The 25,550-nt window shown below is 43.9% G+C and overlaps 1 protein-coding gene across 5 annotated transcripts in view; it reads right to left on the bottom strand.

Annotated features, from left to right (window-relative positions):
• TRABD2A (TraB domain containing 2A) overlaps window positions 1-25,550 on the bottom strand; it is a 73,151-nt gene that overhangs the window by 33,223 nt on the left and 14,378 nt on the right. For 4 of the 5 annotated variants that reach the window (XM_083593559.1, XM_083593560.1, XM_083593557.1 and 1 more), the window contains exon 2: window positions 16,478-17,038. In XM_083593559.1, the coding sequence (XP_083449685.1) occupies window positions 16,478-17,038 (561 nt within the window). Of the gene's footprint in view, window positions 1-16,477; window positions 17,039-18,075; window positions 18,278-25,550 lie in introns of those variants that run through there. The other variant, XM_083593558.1, reaches the window with a different exon arrangement.

A 25,550-nucleotide genomic window follows, 5' to 3' on the forward strand; every position in this document is an offset into this window, starting at 1 on the left:
CCCCAAAGTTGTTGACAGCATGTAGCCTTGAGCGGGAGATCTTTCAAGGTAGAGTGGATGGGGGGGAGTGGTGGTAAGAGTCATGTTTATTATGTGCAGAGCTTGGGATGCAAGCACACACCACGCAGCCAAGGAGGTGGTGTGTCGCGGAGCCAGCAGAGCGAGCTCCGGGCTGCGGGAAAGCATCCGGAGCCCTCCCGCCTCCGACGGGCGCTGGAGGCACACAGGCACCAAGCCCCTGCTCGCCTCACTTACCTCCTCGCTCTCCCCTCCCCAGACTCTCTGCCTGGCGCCCTCCACTGCTTGGCACCCTGGCTCGCTGCGCCACTACGCCCAATAGTAAAGACACCCCTGCTTTGGTGTGAGAGCCATGCTTTGCCCTTTTTCAAATGCACTAAAGATTGCATCCTGCTTATCTTGTCTCAAAAACAAAAACAAACGGTGGGAGCCACCTGCACAGCCCCACTTTGGGTTTTCTTTCCTGGTCACACTGAAGTGTGACAGGAGTTTTGGAAACCAACTGTATACACATCAGTATGCTGATGTCACACAACTTTATTTCGCTATAATATCTGAATCAGAAGGGGCTGACCCCAGTAGTTCAGGCACCAGTGACTTCCAAGATTAGATTATTGCAATGTATTCTATGTGGGGCTTTCCTTGAGTTTGACCAGACACTGCAGTTAGTGCAGAATGAATAATAGCAGCTTAAATGTCCCGGGCCCTAATGAATCCTCCACCAGGGCCAGGGCTTTTTCAGTGACGGCTCCGACCTGGTGGGATGCTCTGTCCCACGAGATTAGGGCCCTGCAGGACTTGATCTCCTTCCGCAGGGCCTGTAAGACAGAGCTATTCCACCTGGCCTTCAATCTGAATTAGCCTGATCCTCTATTCCCTTTTCCCTTTCCTCTTCTATGAAGAAACCCTTTCTGGGACCCCACATTTAATTCTTCCCTGGTCTCCTTGCTGGCCCTAGTAGGACCAACTTGGCCAGTTAGCCCTGGTGATCATTCGATGTCTACTGACTGGGTTGGGTTTTTCCCCAAAAATGACCCCTGAATTTTTGAATTTTATTGATTTTATGTTGTATTCTATGCTGTTTTATGCTGTTTTTAAAGTCGCATGGAGTGCATGGGCAGCGTGGGGGCCGAGCCACCATGTCACTCTCAGTGCCACCCCCCGTGGTGTGCCATTTTGTCAACACCTCAGGGATGACAGCCGAGGCGGCCCACATCTCCTGCACCCCTCTTCGTATGTCCCTGCCCATGGAATAGAAATGTCAAATCTTCAGTCTTTATGATCATAAACTGGGAGGTGGGGTTTTTGTGTGTGTGTGCTTGAGACAATTTTGAATGACAGGAGTAGAGTCCAAGGCAGCTACTAACAACATTACCCCGCCTGGTAAATGGCAGGCATTGTGAAGGAGCTGTCAGAATACCTTTGGCCATGACACCTGCAGGCACTTTAACGCCCTCTCAGTCTGGAGAGGCTCTGCTTACAATTACTACAAATAAAACCAGCATTAGCAATTGCAAGGAAAGGGAACTTGACTTAATCGCACCCCCAGTTTAAAATGAAGTAAAGATGTAGCTCAAGGACATTAGCGCGAAGCCCACTTTGAACAGCACATTACAAAATAGACTCTCACCCAAATTGCTAACAATCAAAATCAAATACCCATTTTCAAGGATAACTTCTTTTGTGCAGGAGAAATAAGCAAGGAAAACCAATTGCATTTGTGTTATTATTTCAAAACAGGTCTGCTAAGTGTTCAAGGAACTATTCCTAATTGTCAAATAGCCTTTCACAAGTATCTATTTGCCTGAGAACTTCAGATAAAATCTTTAGCATTCAATTAAATGATTTTTTTTTAAGGAATGAAATGTCAGGCTTGTTGACACTGAAGTTCCAATATTTAGCACCATTACTGGAACTCATGGGGTGGTTTTCTTTTTGAAAGAGGAATTATCATTTGAACACACAAACAGGTGAAAAGGTGGTATCTATAGCGGCTACCCATGCAACTTTTCCATTTATGATTCTACGGATCAGCAAAGATAACACATCAACCTTGGGGAGGGTGTTCGCACAGTAGAACCAGCATGACCAATGGTTAGGGGTGATGGGAGTTGTAGCCCAGCAACAACTGAAAGGCCACAGATTCCCCTTCCCTAATATCTTTTCCAGAGTAAAAATATCAGCCAGCATCAGAACCATTGGCCCTAGAAAGCTTACGGTAAGCTAAAATAATCAATTTATACCTAAAGTGAATGAAAAATAATAATCCGAGAGGCCAAGTACCTGAATTTACTAAGGACAGTCATCTGTTTTTAGGGCTCTGGTCCAAGTTCAGATTCCCCACAACGGGGTGAGCTCCTGTTGCTCGGTCCCTGCTCCTGCCAACCTAGCAGTTTGAAAGCACGTCAAAGTGCAAGTAGATAAATAGGTACCACTCCGGTGGGAAGGTAAACGGCGTTTCCGTGCACTGCTTTGGTTCGCCAGAAGCGGCTTGGTCATGCTGGCCACATGACCCGGAAGCTGTACGCCGGCTCCCTCGGCTAATAAAGCGAGATGAGCACCGCAACCCCAGAGTCAGTCACGACTGGACCTAATGGTCAGGGGTCCCTTTACCTTACCAAGTTCAGATTAGAGAGACAGAACTGTAAGAAGATTGCTGAGGCCTTGAAGCTGCCCATCAACAGCTAGCAGCCCCAGGACAGCAGACTGAGTAAGCACACAGGTCACCCTCTCCCCACTATAATGAATCACAGAATCAAAGAATTGTAGAGTTGGAAGGGACACCAAAGATCATCTAGTCCAACCCCCTGCAATGCAGGCTATGCAGATGTCCCTTATGGGGATCGAACCTGCAACCTTGGCATTATCAGCACCACGCTCTAACCAACTGAGCTATCCAAGCTCTATTAATGTATTGCATTTTTATTTAAATTATTTTTTTTCCAAAATATCCATCTTGACATTTATTAAATTTATATCCCACACTTCCCACCGAAGGAGCACAGATAAAGAGGAATGTAAATGAACAAATGCAAATCTGCCCTGTATTTTGGTGGCAGGTTTCCTCCTTTGTGGTGGTTCATACGCAACCACCCTAAAAGTAACAAACAATTGCGACGAAATGAGGATCTTTGGTTCCTCTCGGTTTCTGCTCCCCAGGCAGAGCTTCACAGAATACCAGCTTTGATGAAACTTTTCTCCATTCAGATAGCCTCTGAAGGGCACACCAAAACATTATCCTTCCCCACAAAAAACATGAAAAATAATGTCAGCAGAAGTTCATTTACAAAGGTAGACAGATACTCCATGTAAATATCTAACACACAGGACACTAAAATGTTCAAACAGAGTTTGTATGTTTTAGTTCAGCCCTTTTGTTGTTAACTTCACCACCAATGGATTAGATTAGCAATGGGTATTAAACTATGCAACAAAATTTTCCTGAGCCTTCATTGATTCTGCATTCTGAAGTAGCCAGAACGGTTCTAGAGAGGGTCACATCATATCTCTTAGCTAACTTCCACCACTTCTCTACAACTGACCCATTTAGTTTTGCGCAGGTAAGCAACGCTGACCGGTTGGCTCTACCACCTGGTCCTAAAAGTGCACCTTAGATCGTGTCTGAGATCTTCCAGAGCACAGAAGGGTTGAGTGGCAAAAGCACAGGGGAAGAAGTGTGGAAAAGACACTGCTTTAAGGTTCATGCTCCACAGGTTAGACATTTGAACACCAAAGCACAAACAAAACAATGGTTCCACCTTCAGGTTTCAATTACATCTCATTTACGGATTGAAAGCAACAGCAGCAGACAAGAACAATTTTATTCTCAGGAGGAATAAGCAGACATTGGCAATTTCTGCTCTTGTTTTTGTCAGAATTCTCTGACATCCTTTTACACCAAGTCACCTGCTTGGACAGGGCATGAATGTGAGCTGGGAACATCCCGGTTCAGCTTTCACCATGACCATGTGGGAGCAGTCAAGTACAACATTCCTTGTTTTGCTAGAGTGGACATGCAAGGGAATGTTTGGTCCAGCCAGTCAAAACTTCCTGTTCCTCCTGGCCTGGAGCATCCTTCCTTGCATGTGACTAGTAGGTGGGCATGACCTTTCCAGACCTGGTAAAAGGCCAAGTCATGCAGCCACCTCTCCTCTTTTCGACCTTCCTGTTCGTCCTGTCTGCTTCCTGCATCACCTGGACCATACTGCTGGCTGCCACAGCAGTCCCCCAGGTAATCTCCCATAAACCTGTTTGTACATGTAAACCTGTTTGTACATGTTTGTAACTTTAAGCCTTAAGCCTGCCTTCAGGGATCACACTGCCTGATAATAAGTAAAACTACTTTTTGTTACTAATGAATAAGACTGTGGTGTCTTTATTCTTTTAGGAGGGATTCAAAAGGGGTCTTACCAGGAATATTAGAACATATCTCAATCTGGACAAGCCAGATTGAATTGCTTATTGTCTTAAGAAACTCACACGAGTTTGCAACCAGCTTTCTGCTGCGTAATAAGGGGGATGCACTCTGCTAAGTGAAGAAACTTGCTAGCGCAAGTTAGGAAGGATATTAATAAACAATATATCCTCTCCTGCCACCCTCAACATTCCCACAGGTGTAGTTACGCCACTATTCTTTCAACCTGCAATATCAATTCCTATTTCTGATGGAAGTGCCCATGGTTAGGGATTCAAAATGGTAGACAAGAGGGAGGGACCAGCAAGCATGGCAGAACCCTGGTATTCCCAAGAATATCTGGTAAAACAAAAACTAAGAAGGGGGGACGGGACCCAAAGTGAATATGTTCAGTGGTCAAGGAATGGTGCCTTACTATTGGAGTAGGAAAAATAAAAACTGTGCAGAAAAGAGGAATAGAATTGAGTTTCCTAGAAAAAAAAGGGCATGGCTGACTCTACAAGTGAACAGGAGCATTTCGTACTGCAATGCTTCACTGCAGTTCCCTCATATAGGAATTATAACGCTGAACCTTGCAGGTTTCTGTCAGGATTTCTATGTGAAGCATTCTGGAAAAGCACTTCATAAATATCACTATCACCATTATGTACAGGACAGATTCTCCACTAGTTCAACCCAGCATAACTAACACATATTTTACAGACAGAGAGTCTCCCTCGGAGTACAACTGTAAGGGAAAACAATTGAAATCATAATTACAGATTGGCAGTGCTTCCATAATATACTGCAGGTGTCACTGTAGGCATGGAAATCCTAGTCTTTTTAACTCTGGGTGAATCCTGCACTTTTTACTTTTTTGGTAGGGGGTGTTTGCAGGCAAATTTGGTGTCTCTTTTGTGTCTCAGCAGAATGGAGTGTTTTGCTTTAAATATTATTGGTGGTACTCTAGGCCCCCAGTCAGGTATCTCTCCCCTTTGTGTTCAGTCAAGACTAGAACAAGATGGCAAGCAAGGGGTTTCAGATCCTTTCTTTAACGTACTGAATGAAATAGAAAATGAATTATAAAGTTTATCATTTATTTTTTTTCCCCATTCCCTCATGCAGTTAACACACCAGAACCTAAAGACCCTGGGTTTAGATCTCACCCTTCTAGATTAAACCAAATCTAGTTGATGGATCTTCAAACCCTAAAAATACAGTATCACAAATTATAAATGAATACAGTCCATACAATGCTATCCATATAGTGTTTCAGGCAGCTTTCATGCAATGGGAGGAAGCTGCTTAAAACCAAAATCCACACATGAAAAACACCAGGAATCCCAGGACTACAACCAAAATACATGTTTCCCGTTTAGATACACTGCCAGAAGTCATCTGGAGAGGTTGAGTATCACCAATACACAGATTATCATTACACTCATCTGTCCCCCACAATCAAATACAGTGGTACCTCGGGTTAAGAACTTAATTCGTTCTGGAGGTCCGTTCTTAACCTGAAACTGTTCTTAACCTGAGGCATCACTTTAGCTAATGGGGCCTCCCGCTGCTGCCGCCGCGCAATTTCTGTTCTCATCCTGAAGCAAAGTTCTTAACCTGAGGTACTATTTCTGTGTTAGTGGAGTCCGTAACCTGAAGTGTCTGTAACCTGAAGCGTCTGTAACCCAAGGTACCACTGTATAAGTAGGGTTGCGGGTGTTCTAAATCAGCATCTGGCTGTAGGCAGGGCTTACTTTCAGCCAGAACTCACCAGAACTCAGTTTTGGCACCTCTCAGGTTGGCACCATTGCCATTGTAAGAGAACAAGGGAGGCGTTCATGGCGAGTCCTAGCACCTCTTTTTCTAGAAAAATAGCACTGGATGTAGTAATGGACAAGATGAGGATCAATAAACAAGACTCAATCCAGAGAAGACAGTAGTGCTTTTTGTCCACAGCCAGCCGTTCCTTTAGGAACTTGGCCCTCCAGCTGTTTTTGGACTACAACTCCCACCATCCCTAGCTAACAGGACCAGTGCCCAGGGAACTGTAGTCCCAAAACAGCTGGAGGGCCAAGTGTGGCCATCAGTGCATTAGGCAAACCAAGGCAACTGTCTTAGGCAGCAGGTGTGAGGAAATTGATGCTCCTTGACGGAGCATCCCCACTCCATCCCACCTGGCCAGTTGTACGGCTCTTGATGTCTGCTTTCCCCTGCCAATCTCTAGGAAGATCCAAGGGGGACCTCAGGGCACGGCATTCTGGACAAGGTGACCATGAAAGTGCCTGTGCTGACATTACGCTGATTTGAAACCCCTCTGCTCCCAGGGATTTTAGGTACCATCAGCTGCAAACCACCGCAGCAGCACAGGCGCTTTCATGGCCACCCTGCTTAGCATATACCTCACTCCAAGGACCCCAAAAGACCTTTTTTAGAGTGGAGAAGAATGGTGGAGGGCAGCTGAATCTCTTGGTGGGTGACAAGACGAGTGGCTCTGAAAAAGTTGTGCACCCATCTTAATGATCAAGTCTGCAGGCTGGTTTCTCCCACTTGTTTCATCACCCCAAGCTCTTCAGAGAAGTCACTTGGCTTTACTAGCTGGGAGACAGCAGTTGGGAGTTTTGTCCAGCACCTGAGCTCCTTTCCCTTAGTGGGCCAAAAATAAATATGAAAAATTAGCCCATGATTGTCCAGATGCTACAGCCTAGTCTGGTCTTAGTATGGGCCTTTACAAGTGGTTGTTCCTAGTTGCTCCAGCTATCTATGGTTGCTTACTTTTCTTGATGGCACTAGGCCTGACATGACAGCTCTACAAATCCTGGGAGTGGGGAAGTGGCCCAAGATTATCTGTCCACTGTTGTTGGCTTCCTTGCTGCTCTCTGTTTAGTGTGCACCTACCTAACTTTCAACTCAAGCTACCAATTCCTGAGTCATAAAGGCTGCCTATGAATAAAACAGTACATACAAATTCAGTCTAATTATGCTTTCTATCATATCCATTTATGGACAACTAAAACAATGGAAACATGTCAAATCAGAAGGAAAATCTAAAGAAATAATTTGCAAAACCAGCTGTCCCAAATTCAATTCATCACAGAAGTGAGCTTGATCCAGTCAGAATTTCTAGACACCTCCCTTGCAATTGCTTTACACATTCATTATTTGAAAAGCACACATTGCAATCTAGATCGACATGAAATGAATCCAGGAAAGGACCTGTTCTCTTGTTTGAATTATCTCAAACAAATCAGCAAGGGTTTGACATTCAGCCATTTGTTTCATCTGCCATTTGGATGCCACAGGCCTTGGCTGGAAGCCCTCCAACAGCTCACTCAGCGACATGGCTTGAAAGCAGAGTGTGGCTTGAAACTGATATTGAGGTGTCAGACATGCAAGCCCACAATGATTTCACGACATGAAAGGAGTTAGTCAAGGAGGTTTTCCATGGCATTGGAGACCCATGTCGCTTGCACACATTCTCTCTCTTTCAGCACTCACAACGTAAAGAGCATAGGGTGACATTTCGGATGGGGAGCTTGTGACCATTACAACCTGCACTAAACATTTTTTTCAGAGCAGTTTTTAAAAATATAACTAGCCAAGGAAAAGTGTACCAATATAGACCAAACAAACAAAAAACCCCTCACAACAATAGTTTTATTTGCAAAGTTTTTGAGGGTCAAATGAGATAATTATGGACAAGCCAAATTTCACCGCACATCCAAAAACGAAGGGTGTAATGTGTAACAGGTACTTAATTCTTCTTGGTTGGATCTTGACAACCTACCACTGCCTGATACCACTGATCAGTTTTTCTTCATTTATTTTCTCCAGTTACTGCTTACAAAATAGAATTTTCAGCTATCATGGAGAATAATATAAAGTAAACTTCATATTGTGGTGAACTTTTGTACTCTGGACTTCAAATAGAAATTACTTTTTAAAAAAAACAAAACCAGATAAAGGTCTATGCATTTGTTCATTAGTGTCTCGGAACTACGCTGCAGTTATGGGGAAAATTTAAAACTTAGGAAATTTAAAGCCAATGTATCCTTATTGATCCTAGGTAGGTGTTCCCTATGACTAAGGACATATAAAGCTGTAGGCACAGCCCACAACCCCGTTTCAGCCTGGCATTTGAACCAGTTCACAAAGACGGTAATTTGGACGCTGAAGAGGAAAGAATGGTACAAACAAGACAAAAAGAAATTCAACAGCAACACGAGGGCCCTGCTAGAAGATCCCAAGTGCCGAAATAACAGCAGGAGAGTGACTAAATCATGAAAAAAAATACACTGATGCCCCATGGATCCAGTTTGCATGTAACACTAAGCCATAGTTTAGGGCTACAAGAATGAGCCACGGTGAGCCTTGTGCTTTCATGCTTTCTCCCTTCTTTCCTCTCCCAGCAAAGCAGCAAGAAGGCTGGATGGTTCCACTTTCATTTTAGATAATTTAGAACTACATCTGAACCCTAAACTGTGGTTAACTGTGGTGAAAACGTCAGCTTTGAAAACCACACAGCTTTGTAAACTTTGAAACTGCTGTTACAAAGGCTGAAAAGCTAAGTATATTATAGCACAATCTTTTGTAGGTTAGAATCTGCTGCATCAGAGACATCAAATATTATTTGCAATCTGATGAAGTGGACTCTAGCCCACAAAAACTTATGCTATAATAAATGTTTTCCTATTTATGGTGACACTGGATTGTTCTTGATGCAATGGATTAACATAGCTACACCTCTTCTGGAGGTTCTCTCAACAAATGAGAACGTAACGTGGGAAAGTCCTGATATAATTTATGGTGAAACTTCTAGGTATGAAAACGTAAGAGACCACCACATCAGTTTGGGAAATTTCTACCAAGTTCCCGTGCTCTTCTACTGTGCAGAATTTAAGTACATTCACATATCAACTCTCCTTTTCTTCTGAATCGACTAGCCAATGAGCCATTTGGAAACAATTATTTGGAGCAAATAGAGAGGCTTTTCTAGCATACAGGATCAGTCAGTTACCTCCATGCCTTTTAGGACAAAAATTGTTCAAGCCATCTCTCCGCATCTGTTATGTACTGAGTTGAAATCCCAGTTCCAGAGTATCACCAAGCCCTTTGAGCCATCACAAGATCTGAAGATGTCACAATAAGTAATCCCTGTGAGCGTTATTTGTCGGGACGGGGTGGGGGAGAGAGAGAAGGGATCAGGAAAAGAACCTCAAGTTTGACGAGCAGTTGTTTGTGATCACACGCCATGACCAATGGCAAACTGAGAGAGACAAGAGTGCCTTTATCAAGGAGCCCTAAGCAAGCTCATAATTACTGGAAGTTATGAAAACATTACACTCCAGCTAGCAGGAACTATGGGCCACTGTGCAGATGGCATGTCTTTCCTAATCCAATGTGACAGCCTCCCCGACATGCTCAAAGCAGCCCTTTAAAGGATCCTAATGGTTCTGAAATCGTGGCAGCATTAGAAACTGCTTTCAGAGGCGGCATGGGTCTGCCGTTGAGTTGCCCCGGCTCACAGTCCATTCAAACCGAGAATAAACTTCTCCCCTCATCCACATTCGGCAGCACAAAGGTAGAAAACCCAGGACTACATTTTGCAAGTAAACGTTCTCTGGCCACCAAGAATGTACTTTGAACGCTGGTCTGGTTGATTTGGCAAGGACTGAGGCAACACTTAGAATGTCATGCAGCTCTACGCGTCAGGCCCAGCCAGCACCAATTTTTTGAAAGAGCAGCCTATTCCAATTCAAATAATGATGATGCTCTTGTCTAGACTTTTTCTGCTTTAGCTCTCTTAAGAGCTCCGAATGCAACACAGCAATTTCAGTTTCTAAATTTGTCGTGCAAATGGATTGAATAGCTGCGGCGATTAAAACAGAGGATCTGCCAGAAAACAAAAAAGATTGCTACACAGGGAACAGTTTTGACACTTTGAAGAAATGGCGCTATTATGACAATGGAGCAAGCACTGACTGTGTCCCCCAAATAATTTAATGGAAATATGTAAGTAGTGTTTGTATTGTTATGAGTTTGTGGATGCCAGATACCTATAATTCAACAAGTAGGGCTGGGTGATGTCTGATTTCCAACTCTCTTCGCTAGATACCTCCCTGTGACCAACGTTAGCTCTAAAAACAAATGCATCCCTCCATGTACCAGATTAGCAATGCTTGCTGGAAGGAGCAAAGAGAGAAGAAACACCATGGTGCTCCTGTAGAAGCCTTCGTCTGCCCCACCTGCAATAAAACATGTCTCTCCCATATTGGTCTCTACAGCCACAGCAGTTTTGACTTTACTGCCCAAAGGCCAACTCTTCCACTGTCTCTCGAGACAGACAGATGCCAACAACCTCCATGTACTATGCAGCACACAAAAATGGCACTTGAAAAAGCACATTTATGCATATTTTTAACTCCTTTAGGAGACACTTTGCAACAGCTAAAGCTTGAAGTATTTCAACTTCAGCTAAGAGATAATCCAGGATCTGGGCACATGCAGCAATCTAGCTAATCCTGTTACAGCAGGGCAACGCGACTTCCAGAAATTTACAAGGCTGGTTACATAAATCTTCCTTAACACCATTATAGGACAGAGTAGAGATTACAATACATCTCTAACCTAAACATTGTTACATGCTCAACTTTAACTGACTGGATTGGATTGAAGCGGAGCAGATCACATTTTCTCCAGCTTCAAAATGCACTGACAGCTATAAGAAACGAGCCCCTCTTCCCCTCCCCAAATACTTGGCTGTTCACATTTGACCTTCACACACACAGCAAATGTATTAATGAATCCAGTGCAAAGACTGAGAGACTGCAACTAAGCATTAAAAGCAAAAAGTGTGCTTCCTAAGAGATATCTTAGGTCAAACTGCCGATGAATACCTAAATAGATTTCATTTTCTCCCCAGTTGTTCAACTGAAGAACACCACATACCTGTTGTTGTTGTTTTTTGCAGTCTTCGAAAAACAGACCAATTGCAAACTGAAATATAGTGTATATTATATACATTGTGTACAATATTACCATGCAAGTGGTGTTTGATAAATTTTGTGTGGAGGGCTCTAAAGGTTTGAAGAGATTAGCCTCAACCATATATAATTTATTGATCAAAAGCAAATTTGAGTATGAAGTAGAATTGAAGATAGCTTGGGAATCTGACAGGTGTGAAATTTAGTGCAGTGGAATGGAAATCTATGTGGCCACATCTCAAAAATTGTCTCAGCAAGGTTGCATCATATGAATAAATCTCTCCCGCTTAGGTGCTATCCAGTAACAGGGCGAATTGTTCCATTTAAGGTGGCAACGTAATACAGTTAAGACTTTTTGAAGAGGGCCTTTTTAACAGTTAGTGGTATTACAACCTTGCATCCAACCTCCAGCTTACTCTACTTACAGAACACAAGAAAAAGGTAGTGTGTAAGGACCTCATAATAAACCTCTTTGTGGAAGCACAAAGGTAAATAGGACATTTCTGGAAATCTAAAGGAGGTTTTCCCATTCAACAATGGTACTACAAGACATGGCAGTCAGCACCAGCTGAAAAGCTGACAGGTAGTTGTAGAATTGTTGGGAGAGAAGGGAATGAAATATAGCAGGAGAACGCTCACGAAGTACAGATCCCTTTCATTATGTAAAATCAGCCATAAATAAGAAGTGCACCCCCCCAACTCAATTGCCCAGTAGACTTGATGGCCCTTGTGGTCCCCTTCCAACTCTACAACTTTTATGGGGTTGGGGGGGGGGGGGCTTGTAGAATCTTTACTAGTTTTTGTTGGGACTGTGTGCCACTGATAAAACCATTCATTGCCTGTATTACTTGAAGACTTGACTCAAGATAACTGTTGTTCATTTCAAGCAAACAGTTCTTAACAAAGTATTTACAGGCAATAATGCAATGCAAGTATAAGTATTATGTGGTGGTAGTGGTGGGGAATCACTGCAGTGAAACACAAAGTAGATGACCCAAATCATGAATTGCATGGAGGCAGTAAATAACAAGCCACTGTTTGAAACCAAATTCGCGAGAAATAGTATTTTCCATACGCAAGCAACTTGTGGAATCTATTCTAAAGAGGCGTGGCAAAAGTCAGCAATTTAACTGCAGCCAGATAAAGCAATATTTTTTAAAAAAATTCAGATTATCTTCACAAGAGGTCATGAAAATTATGGACTGGCCTAACCACTGCTCTGGAAGAGTCCAGGAGGGTGTGACACTATCTGTCAACTGATCAGTGAAATTGGATTTGACATGAACCAAGAGGCAAATATGTCCTGTTAGACTTACTATTCAGTGGTGTCTTGTGCTACTAGGGCGTGTCACTTTAGGGAGTGAAATTTCAGGGAGTGCAAATTTCTCCAGGGAAGGGTCTTAAAATAAGTTTTTTGGTGTGAGGAATAAGTCCGCTATTATTTTTGTGATTGGTAAGTCTACGTTTGACAACGAAGCACATAAACTGGTTCCGGAAAACCAAATAATTTTAATTTTACCTTCTGAAAATGTCAGGCAATTCATCGTCAACATTATCATAAATATTAATATATAACTGCAAGTACTTGGTGATCATTTTTTACGATTTCTATGCAACACAACACATTATGTTATGTTTTGCAACATAATGTGCAACACATTATGGCATTGCAGGGTTTCAACCCCATTTTAAAGGCCTTGTGTCAATTGTTGAGTGTGTGTGTGTTGTTGGTTGTGTGTGTGTTTGTGTGTTTTCAGTAAAACAAAAGTGCTGGTGCCCTACACCAGCCACTGGAAGAATGCCCCCTATTTCTTCTGAACTCTCCCCCTTTCCCAGCTCGATAATTCAATCTCCAGTCCTGCTGACCTAGTTTATCCCAGGAAGGGAAATGTTTACATGAATATAAAATGCAATGTGCTTTTCATTTATTCAAAATAATATTTTCAATGCTGTACTGTTTAAACACATGCAAACACACAACCCTAGTACTGAAAAGGCGTATTTATGTTTACTGAACAAAACACATCCATATGCTGCATGAAAACTGTAATGAGCCATGTTCAATTGTATCATGACTCATCACTTGGTTCAGTGAGGTTGGATTGCTATGCAGTTGTTTCTTCAAAAGCAGTAGTTCGTGTACTTAATTTATTTATTTTTAGTTAAGTCTTATCAATCCATCAGCATAAACAATTTGACTTGGTGCAGAAATACACACTAATTCAGACTCTATGGTTTGCAGTGTGCACAGTTCATTACCCTGGCGGGTTCTCTAAGGACAGTGGAGCAGCAAGCTTTGACTCAAACTGAATTTCGACAAGACAAGATAAACATTCTTTTAAAACACATACACACACACAACCCCACTGGATCCAGGTCTTGTCCTTTGAAACAATTTTTAAATCAAACTTTTAGAAGGCTTGCTGTCTCTGCCTGTTCCTCCAGGAGGTGCTGCTGTCACCAATAAGGTGCCACTCAGTGGCGCTCAGGAGCTGGTGATAAGGAGGAGCAAGGGAGGGGGGTCCTGGGTGGAACGGAGAGGAGGGGCAACCACTGCCCCAGGGTTTGGATCAGCAGTTGAATGAGCTTAAAGCACCCAAGAGGGAGAAAGGGTTTTCAAAATGTGTACATTTGTAGGAGAGCTCCAACAGTTGGGGGATAATAATAATATTTTTTTATTTATACCCCGCCCTTCCCGGTTCAGAAAACCGGGCTCAGGGCGGCTAACAACAAATTTAAAACACTTAATTGATGCAACAACAAAAAAAGCATAAAATACAGTATAAAACGTGAATAACAATAAATTCAGAATTCAAAAATCAATTTAGGGGGGAAATCCATCCAATAAACATTAGATGATCACCAGGGCTAGCTGGCTAAATTAGTCCTATTTGGGCCAGCGAGGAGACCAGGGGAGAATTAGCTTTGGGATTCCAGAGCGGGTAATCTTCATAAAAAGGAGAGGGGGAGGGAAGGGGGGGGAGATCAGGCTAAGTTCAAATTGAAAGCCAGACAGAATAGCTCTGTCTTACAGACCCTGCGGAAGGAAGTTAAATCCTGCAGGGCCCTGGTCTCATGGGACAGAGCATTCCACCAGGTCGGAGCCATCACTGAGAAGGCCCTGGCCCTGGTGGAGGATAATCTGACTTCCTCAGGGCCCAGGACCTCTAAGCTATGGTTATTCATGGACTTTATTCATGGATAGACAGGTGGCTTTCCCCGTGCTCCTAGAGGAGTCTGTGGCTCACTGGAATCCAGGTGCTTCCTTTCCACCAGCCTCTCAGTCACAGAATTGTAGAGTTGAAAGGCTCCCGTAGGGTCATGTAGTCCAAACCCCTAGGATGCAGTTTTTAAATGGCACACAGTGTGCAGAGAAATTGTTTTCTCCCTCTCTCGGGACACTGAGAACTTGGGGACCACCCAGTGAAGCTGAATGTTGCAAGACTCAAAGAGAGATGACAGAAAGTCCTTCACGCAGCGCATAGTTAAAACTATGGAACTTGCTTTTCACGGGGGACAGTAATGGCACCAACTTGGATGGCTTTAAAAGTGGATTAGACAAATTCGTGGAAGAGGAGAGGGCTATCGAAGGCCAGGATGGCGATGATCTGCCTCCACACTCAGAAGCGGTGATGCTTCTGAATACAGAATACAGAAACCACAGGAGGGGAGAGGGCTATTGCGCTCAAATCCTGCTTCCGATAATGGGCATCTGGTTGGTCACTGTGAGAACAGGACGCTGGACTAGATATAAGGCCACTGGTCGGATCCAGCACACTCTCCTTCTGTTCTTAAGGGAGTAATTATTACCCAAGGAGAATTACCCTTTTTCCATTGCCAGATTTACCACGGACTTTGCAATTGGAGAAAGTAGGAGAATTTTTTTTCAAATGGAAAATAGAAGTATACAGAAAACTATCCATTTTTCCATCTTACTGTAGGTTTTGTTTCATTTGGAAAAGTAAAATTTTATTTTATGGTTTTTCATTGTTTACATTTTGAATTCGATATATATGGGGGCACAAAAATCTTTTAAGTGCTTAGGGCCTCTAAAGGTCTTAATCCGACCCTGTGTCAAGTGACCCACGTTCTTTGCCCACACAATTTGAAATCAAACCAGCAAGGGAATGGGCGCAACATGGTCGTGCTGTGTCTTCCCAACTGCCCACAATCATACAAACATCACTTTTGGCAGGGAGCTATGTCCTTACCTGCCCCACACCTGATGTCTTATACGAAGCTGGGTGTAGGGCAGGTGGGTGTAGCTCGTCAGAAACTGACTCATGGGGCAAATGAGGAGGACATGTGGGTCTAATTAGGCACATGGGTGGGAAGCTCCCCACTAGTGGGCTACAGAAAACTACAACTCCCAAAGACGGTTTGACAAGTTGAACTGGTTTAACATTCAGGTAGGTAACAGTGTTGGTCTGACGCAGTCGAAATAAATTAAAAAATTGTCCAGTAGCACCTTAGAGACCAACTAAGTTTGTTCTGGGTATAAGGTGCTACTGGATAATTTTTTAATTGGTTTAACATGTTTGCTATTAGTCAATGTGCACTCCAACATGTTGCATTCTTGAACGTATTCCATGATATCCTATACTGAAAGGTGCGCTTCCTAAGTAAATCCATGCCATGTTGCTATCAGGGTTACTAAGCACTTTGCCAAATACCCTATTTAAGTTGAAAGCAGCAGTTGCCAATGATTAATTAGGAAGTCAAACACAACATGAGGAAGCAGGCAAAACCCAGCTTTCTGCAACTGGAGGAGAGATGCATCTATCTACATGTTTCAGCAACCAGAAATTTCAAATCCTGAGGGTCTTAATAGAGTGTTCTCCTATGGTACGGACCTCCTAAGGCCGGGACATTTGCTTCTTTGACAAGAAGCAAAGTTCTGGAATCTCCCTAAGGAGCATTCCAGAGTTCCAATGCAAGAAGCCAATTCAAATATTTTGCCCACTTTGTGGTCTCTGCCCCCCAACCTCCAATGAAAGGGGAATGTGGATTGCCAGCTAAGAATGATCAAAGCACAGATTGTAGGATGTATAGGACAGTAGGAGAAGAAAACTTCAGTTTCCCTTACCTGGGAGAAACTGAGGCCGTTCAGTGGGTGGCATTGCTCCTCTACTTTTTCCACTGCCCCGGTCTGCTTTCGAAGGCGTTCAGCTTCCTGGGCGAGGTAGAGATCCAAGACAGGTACACCACGTGACTTAATGTCCACCTCAGTCAGAGAATTCACCATCAGCATGACCCATACCGGCCTTTTCCTCTCCCAGTTGCCTGCGATGGCATTGAAGAGATAGTCAGCATACAGGCCTTTGCCCCGTTGGTCTGGAGTCATCCAGGAAGGCATCATGAGCTTGACGTATTCCAAGTGGCGCTTGAGCCGGCGGTAAATGTCCCTGGGGAGCACATCCTGAAGGTTTTCGCCCTGTGGCAGGAGCTGGCAACTGGTAAGAGCAGAGATGGTGTAGGGATCGGTGAGGTCCAATTCAAAGTAGACAATATGGCTCTGCTGGAAGGCCCTCTTGGAGTTGTCAGGGATAAAATCCCAGACCCGGGTATATGGGACGTGAATGGTACCAAAAAAGTAGGACGGCGGGTCTCTTTTTATAGTCCACAGGAAGGAGTTCAGCTCACTTTGCTGAAGAGAAGGAAACACAACAATGAAAACAGGACACTATATGGAGAGATAACATGGGAGATCAGTGTCAGTGGACAAGTTTTTTGGCTGGATTCTAAAGTCACTGAGACAGTAGAGCTAGGCTTTGTGATTGCAGGTGCGGTGCTAATGTTAAATGGCATCAAAACTAGTCTCACCCCCCCCAAAAAAAAATGAGTGGAAGAAAAAAGAATCTTACCTAGACATTAGAAACCAGCAACTATTCCCTCAATGACCAGCTACACAAGAGATTGCAGAAACAGAAAAAGTAATCTCTGAGGCAAGCAGAAGGATTGGCTAACTAGTGTAAGGCAAGCTGAATTACAAATGGACATTTAAAGTTCACGCCAATAAGCAACGTACACACATATTTTATACGAAAACAATGCATTTCTCTAAATATATATCCTTTTGATAACAGAAAGGTTTGGGTTTTTTTGTGTAAAAGCACAGAAATACCTACCCCCAAGATTTTTTAAAAATGTATTTTGAAGAGCCAGAACTTTAGTTTCATTTCAGTAAACGTGCAAGTGATTTTGTAAAACATCAAAGTCCCCAACATTTCCCAATATGAAAAAATTGTGACACTTCAAACATCCCATATTTGCTTTTATTAGTTCAAAAATCTAATACTAAGAGACTAACCTAACTTAAAGATAAAGGCAAATGATTTTTTTAAAAAAAAAGAAAAGAAAAACAAAACAACTATTTTATGTGGTGATAAGATGAATGAAGATAACTGAAAATCCAGAAAGGCGAGAAGTGTCACCTACCCACTTAAAAGCAAACAAAGAGTCCCGAAAGCCGCCACAGGCTTGGAGAGGGTTGGAAGGTCAACACTCCTTTGTTTTAAACAAGCCTGATCTTTATGTGACAAAGAGCACACATAAGGATCCAAGTCTATCTAAAAGACATCGCAGAAAGAAAAGGTATTGCCCCCTGGACCGCTCAGAATTTCATTAACTCCCCTCTCTGTTTTCAAATCTAATGTATTGAAAGCCCCATGATGAGACAAAGACCTGTGTTTGGGATGAATGTCCTATGCAGGGCATTGGTGATGACTGTCAAGACTCTCTGCACTGCAAATTTAAAACTAAATTTTGTGGTTGGGGTGAGGGGAGGGGAGGTCAGTCAGCTTACACCACCAGAACTGCTCTTCCCTCATAATAGGTTTTTTTCTAAACCCTGCATAACAAAACAGGGGTTTGAATGGGAGCAAAAAAAAAAATGAAACCCATGCAGAGCGCTTAGGTGGGTATCCCTCAAGTACTTTTCTATACAGTGATACCTCAGGTTACAAATGCTTCGGGTTATAAACACTTCAGGTTACAGACTCTACTAACCCAGTAGTAGTACCTCGGGTTAAGAACTTTACCTCAGGATGAGAACAGAAATCGCGCAGCGGCATCAGGAGGCCCCATTAGCTAAAGTGGTACCTCAGGTTAAGAACAGTTTCAGGTTAAGAACGGACCTCCAGAACAAATTAAGTTCTTAACCAGAGGTACCACTGTACTTTATAAAGTCAAGAATATTACCACCTTCTTACAACCTGCGGCATAAAATGGGACCTGCGAAACATATGTGAAACCAAGAGGCAGTTGTTTCCATCATGATATCTAGCAATAACTAGGGACAATTGCCCTCTTAGACAAGGGGCTACTTTCTCAATGCAGGGGTAAGCCTAAGACTGGCATGTACCACTTTGGAGCACAGGTGGGGGGGTTTCCTTATGTGCTCTTCCATGCAGAAAGTCAATAAAAGACTGACATGTCAGAAAGAATGGTTCTAGCTTAGCATTCTCCCCAACATGTTACTCTTCTATATGTAGGGACCAACTTGCTTTCTTCGATGGAGGGCATTTCCTTTATGTGACACCCCCCTCCACACACACACACCTGCAGATTGAAGTGGTAAAGCCAAGGCTCAAGTTTGCCATGCCAATGAGCACAAGGATGTAGATAGGACAACATGAGGCCAATAGAAGCCAGGTCTCCCACAGGCTCCAGACAGCGTCAGCCATTGGCATCTATGGACTATGGACGGCTGCCAGAGCCTTTAATTTCCACAACAACTCTTAGAGCAACTTTCTTACAGCAAAAAAGTACTATTTAGGGGATAAAATTATTGTTGCACAGGAGTGCCACATCAAAATCACTTTAATTCTGATTTGCTTGTGCATGACTGAATCTCATCTGCAAAACAGCGACAGTCTGGAAGTGACTTAAGTCATTCTTCATATTTTTAGGTGCGCTCCTAAAAACCTGATGTGTGAAAAGGGCCTAGATCTACTTACTTACATCAGGTCCTTAGCCTGGAGGACAAACGTGGATATAGTTTACTTGGCCTTCTCATGTACCAGTCCTACTGAAATGAATCAGTGCTACATATAACTTCCCCCCAATTCATTTTGGCTTGTACACAGGCTTCGAGTGGCCTTTGGCAGCCGAGAGGTGTTCATTCCTTTCAGGGGAAAGCTATTTTGGCTGGCTCACTAATATGTTTTATTTTTTAGGCATTTAAAAATAGATGCAAACCTAATTCAAGCTATTTACAAAAAAGAAATCCAAAGAGTTCATCACCTCTTGCTGCCCTCCACCCACAAGGAAAGGATAAAATAGCATTTCTAGGTCCAAAACAGGAAGTAACATTCCATTCTAGAAAGAAACGTTTCCCGTGTCATTTGTTGGTAAGCGTATTCACAGGAATGTTTGAGAAGCAGCAAGCTTTTCTCGCTGATAATCCGAATGGGAACATATCTGAATGTAGTACCCTATAACCTGCCATCATTTTCACCTTCAAAGATAATCTGAAAACTGTTTAGTAGGAAACATTAGAGCCGCAATACTGCATGCCAGTATTATCTAATATGTTGGAGAAGCTTGGGTTCAACACACAGGGCAAATTCCTATGTATCAGGAGGGGTGCTGGCTGCTTTGCCTGCCATTCCCCACACTGCTCTTCTAAAAGACAACAATGGGGGAAGTCAGAACATTAGTGGTTCTTTTCACAAAATGTAGTGGAATTTTTTTAGAAAAACAAAAAACGGCAGCCATGTAGGGTGAAGTTGAAGGGGGAGAGAAAGCTATATTGCTCTAGGAGGCAGTTGGGGGGATGGATGGCAGCTAACGGATTGAAGTTGAATCCTGACAAGACAAAAGTACTGTTCTTGGGGAACAGGGGGCGGGCAGGTGTGGAGGACTCCCTGGTCCTGAATGGGGTAACTGTGCCCCTGAAGGACCAGGTGCGCAGCCTGGGAGTCATTTTGGACTCACAGCTGTCCATGGAGGCGCAGGTTAATTCTGTGTCCAGGGCGGCTGTCTACCAGCTCCATCTGGTACGCAGGCTGAGACCCTACCTGCCTGCGGACTGTCTTGCCAGAGTGGTGCATGCTCTAGTTATCTCCTGCTTGGACTACTGCAATACGCTCTATGTGGGGCTACCTTTGAAGGTGACCCAGAAACTACAATTAATCCAGAATGCGGCAGGTAGACTGGTGACTGGGAGTGGCCTCCAAGACCATATAACACCGGTCCTGAAAGATCTTCATTGGCTCCCATTACGTTTCCGAGCACAATTCAAAGTGTTGGTGCTGACCTTTAAAGCCCTAAATGGCCTTGGTCCTGTATACCTGAAGGAGTGTCTCCACCCCCATCATTCAGCCTGAACGCTGAGGTCCAGCGCCAAGGGCCTTCTGGCAGTTCCCTCGCTGCGAGAAGTGAGGTTACAGGGAACCAGGCAGAGAGCCTTTTCAGTAGTGGCGCCTGCCCTGTGGAATGCCCTCCCAGCAGATGTCAAGGCAATGAAGGCGGCCCTGTTTAGGGAAGTTTTTAATGTCTGATGCTGTATTGTTTTTAATATTCGGTTGGAAGCCGCCCAGAGTGGCTGGGGAAACCCAGCCAGATGGGCGGGGTATAAATAATTTATTATTATTACTATTATTATTATTAGAACCTAAGAACTGGCCCCCACAAAATCAGGGACAATTTAGGAATTTCCTTAACAGAAAAGGAAATGCCGCTTCCAGATGGCCTGTTAGCCAGGCATTCGCTTGTTTGCACAGAGAAGTTAGCAGACACCAGCTATTTATTGAGCCTTAATTTTGATTTGCGTGCAGGGAGAATCCGGGATGCTGTGCCAAGCAAGTATCGCCCCACAATTTCCAGTGCATTTTCCTATCACTCTCCCTATGACCAAAAAAACACAACTCATCATTTTTTGGTAAGGGGATGGGTCAGGCTTGGTGTGGAAGAGGGCCAGAGCAACTGTGACTCTGATTGACCTGAATTTGCCACTAAGGGATTGAATCATGCCAGAAGAGCCACACCTCTGGAAGCTCCCATAGGTAAAAGTTAATACAGAAGTCCAAGACAACTCACATCATTTGAGAAGTCTGGGTTATATGCAACTAAGTTTTACTCAGAGTAGACCCAAGTTAGTTGTGTCTATTGATTTCAATAGGTCTTCTCCAAATAGAACAAGCATTAGCTACAACCTTCCTCAGAAACCATCTCTAATGGTGGTGTTGTATAGGGTGGTGAAAAGAACAGGCCTTCTCTGCAGTGGCTCCCTGTTTGTGGAATGCTCTCCCCAGTGAGGTTCACCAGGCACCTTCATTATGCACCTTTAGGCGCCAGACAAAAAAAGTTCTCTTTAACCAGGCCTTTGGCTAACTGACATCCAATGTCCTTTGAAAATTTGTTGAGGAGGAAGGGGTTATAGGGTTGTTTTTGTTTTTATCATTATGTTGTTGTGTTGTGGTATTTATTTTGTGTTTTTATATTGTAACCGCCCTGAGACCTGTGGGTATAGGGCAGTATGCAAATTTAAAAAATAAATATATAAATATAATAATAATGTGCTGGACCAGGGTTCAAATCCAGCCACATGAAACCCACTGGGTGATCTATTTTTCAGCTTGACTTACCTCACAGGGTTGTTGCGAAGAGAAAGCAGAGAGGGTAAAAACATGTACTTGAGATCTTTGCAGGGAAGGGGGCATAGAAAGGTAGTTATGATTTGAAAGAAGTGACTGAAACATATAAACGGAGATTTGCTCACTTTTAAATATCAGGTGCCAAACAGAGAGCAAGGCAAGTCGTGCACGGAATGGAATGGAGGGGTTATGGGAATTCAGTCAGATGACAGGACCATCTTCTCGCCTTTCAAGATAATTTTACAAATCAGAATAACAGGCCCACATGGACTGCAGGGAAGGGAACCCCTGAATCTGTTTCCAGCTTCATGATATGCAATGTCCCAGGTACGCAGCAGGCAAGATGCTGGTCAGCAAGCAGGATCTGGGTTCCAACCTCAAAGCAAGAGAGCAAACTGCTGCTGTCCAGCACAGCAAACCATAAAAACATAGAAGACTTACACCTTACATTTTGAGATTCAGTTCAAAAAAAGTACCCAAGTAAGAAGCACGGACACACATATTGCCATTATGAAGAAGAAGAAGAAGAAGAAGAAGAAGAAGAAGAAGAAGAAGAAGAAGACGACGACTACGGAACATTCCTGGCCAAAATAATGTTAGTACGAACCAACTTTAGAAGTCTGCCAATGCAGCACACACCAACAACTCTGGCTGTGACCCTGATCAAATGACTCCGACAAACACTGTTTGGTGACTTCCTATTACCTGACAGTTCTATGAAGCCAAGAACATTTTGTGTAGGGCATAAAGGTAAAGGTAAAGGGACCCCTGACCATTAGGTCCAGTCGTGGCTGGCTCTGGGGTTGCGGCGCTCATCTCGCTTTACTGGCCAAGGGAGCCAGCGTACAGCTTCCGGGTCATGTGGCCAGCATGACTAAGCCGCTTCTGGCGAACCAGAGCAGCGCACGGAAACGCCGTTTACCTTCCCGCCGGAACGGTACCTATTTATTTACTTGCACTTTGACGTGCTTTCGAATTGCTAGGTTGTCAGGAGCAGGGACCGAGCAACGGGAGCTCACCCCGTCACGGGGATTCGAACTGCCGACCTTCTGATCGGCAAGCCCTAGGCTCTGTGGTTTAACCCACAGTGCCACCTGCGTCCCTTGTGTAGGGCATTGCCTCCTTTTTATTTAAAACCACACGAGAGGGTCACTTGCTAGCAATGTGGTAGGAGAGGCAGCCAATTTCTGCTCCTACCCTACAGCAATCATGGTCACACATGCGCACACCCTTCGTTTCGGAGCAGGCACCGAACTCTCTCCAGAAAGTTTGCTCTGCCCTCTTCCATTCTACTTAAGCCAAGTGGCTTAGCTTCACCCACTGGACAAGTGCTGCAACTGCAGGACACAAGATTCAGGAGGCACCAGGAAGCAACCATACAGGTATCACAGCAGCACAAGCTACAAGCGTCCAATTCATTTAAGGGCCAACTCATGGTGAGCTTCCCCATTCAGACAGTGGATGAAGAAGGCTGGCAAATCAACCTCATTCCCCCACAGCTGCCACCATCCTTCTGCCCCACACCATCAGATGCCCTCCAAGACAAAGGGACAAAGTCAGGCTGAGTGTGTCACTGGCTGCGTTTTAACTTTAAATAATGTTTGCCTTCGCTGCAAAGTGGGCTCTCCTGGGGCAGGGCGTGGAATGGGAAATATTTGCAGGTCCACTCAGACAGTGAAGTGCCTTGGGCTGGTCCTGATACCCAGAGTTGCCAAAAAGAAGTCCTGTGACTTATTATTGTGTCTCTAACAACAGCATTATATGCTGGAATTGCAAGGGCAAGTTTTTGGGCATGGATATAAAACATCACCACCTGCAAATCATGTTAAAGGTAGAACCACAGGGCCAGTTCGAAAGGAGCAACACCAGCCCCACAGCATTTTCAGTGGGGCAGAGGCACCTCCACAGACATGTCAGGGTATTAAGTCAAGCCTTTGTTGGGGACCTCTGCCACAACTGTCTCTGCAAAACCAGGCTTTATATACTTGACCAATATTCAATATAATATTGTGACTGGGAGCGGCCACCGAGACCATATAACACCGGTCCTGAAAGACCTACATTGGCTCCCAGTACATTTCCGAGCACAATTCAAAGTGTTGGTGCTGACCTTTAAAGCCATACGACCTCGGCCCAATAGACCTGAAGGAGTGTCCCCACCTCTATCATTCTGCCTGGACACTGAGGTCCAGCTGCGAGGGCCTTCTGGCGGTTCCCTCGCTGCGAGAAGCAAAGTTACAGGGAATCAGGCAGTGGGCCTTCTTGGTAGTGGTGCCTGCCCTGTGGAACGCCCTCCCATCAGATGTCAGGAAGGTAGTAGGAGATGGGTGATTGACTCAATGGTTATGGTAAACCTGTTGACAACCACTACTACCCTCCTGAGGAAAAACCCCACCCCACCCTCCCACTATATATAAGGGTCTGGTGATTTCTTTTTCAGTGTATCTAAAGAAATGTGCATGCACACAAAAGCTTATACCAAGAACAAACTTAGTTAGTCTCTAAGGTGCTACTGGGCAATTTTTTTATTATTATTATATATATTTCGACTGCCTCAGACCAACACAGCTACCTACCTGAATCTGTTCTTTTGGGAACAGGTGATGTTAGAGGTTTACCATTACATTCATGCACATCAAATTGCAACAATTAGTTGGGCTATGGAAACTGGCCTTAGAACACTAATGCAAACGTTGCATTAAAATAAGTTAAAATATTTGCAAAGCAGCACGGTCAGCTGCTACTGCTAAACTTTAAATATAGTAAGCAGGTGCACAGTGCATTGCAGAGCAACATAAAAGCTAGGTCCGTGCCCCAAGAAGTGAACTCTTCTAAATGTAGAAGGCAAAGAAGAGAGTCCAATTTAAATAGCACTCAGCAATAAAGCTCACTGGGAACTAGGGCAGTCATGGGGGGACGGGACAACAGGGTGGGACTCCTGCACCTTTAATAGCTGTGTAGAAAGCACAGGATCTCTCTTTCTGACCTGGCCACCCTACTGGTGACAGCCTGCCCCTCCCTCTCTCTCTCACCTACTTGACCAAGTTGATGTGATCATAAAATGGGAGAGGAACCTTCATTTGAAAAACAGCATGACAAAAACTTAATAAATAAGCAAACATGCTCACCACTGGGTAAAATACACCTTTAAGGTCTAGGGTTTTTTTTTTAACTAACCAGGTGAAGCTGGTGCTACTTAGCACAAGGTGAGTGAATGTGAGCATTTACCTTCCATTCTCATGGAAGCCGACTTAACACCAAGGAAAGCTACAGGTGGCAATACATTTTAATCAGGAGATAATGAGCTGCCTTTGAACACATTTCACCTCCCACCTATCATTCAGACAGCAATTGCATTTGCTTAATCTATGCTATGGGAAATTAAAGGGGGAGTTTTCAAAACCACAGCTGCAGGTTGAACACAAATGCAGAACCTCACCAAACCCCTGGACCAAATCCCAGCCAAAGTTAAGCACTTCTAAAATACAATTTTCTCCGTGGCAAACCTAAGCAGCCACATAAATCTCTCTGCCAGAAGCCAATCCCCACTACGGAACTAAA

Source organism: Podarcis filfolensis, assembly GCF_964270895.1.
Source record: "Podarcis filfolensis genome assembly, chromosome: 17".
Classification (NCBI taxonomy): Eukaryota; Metazoa; Chordata; class Lepidosauria; order Squamata; family Lacertidae; genus Podarcis; species Podarcis filfolensis.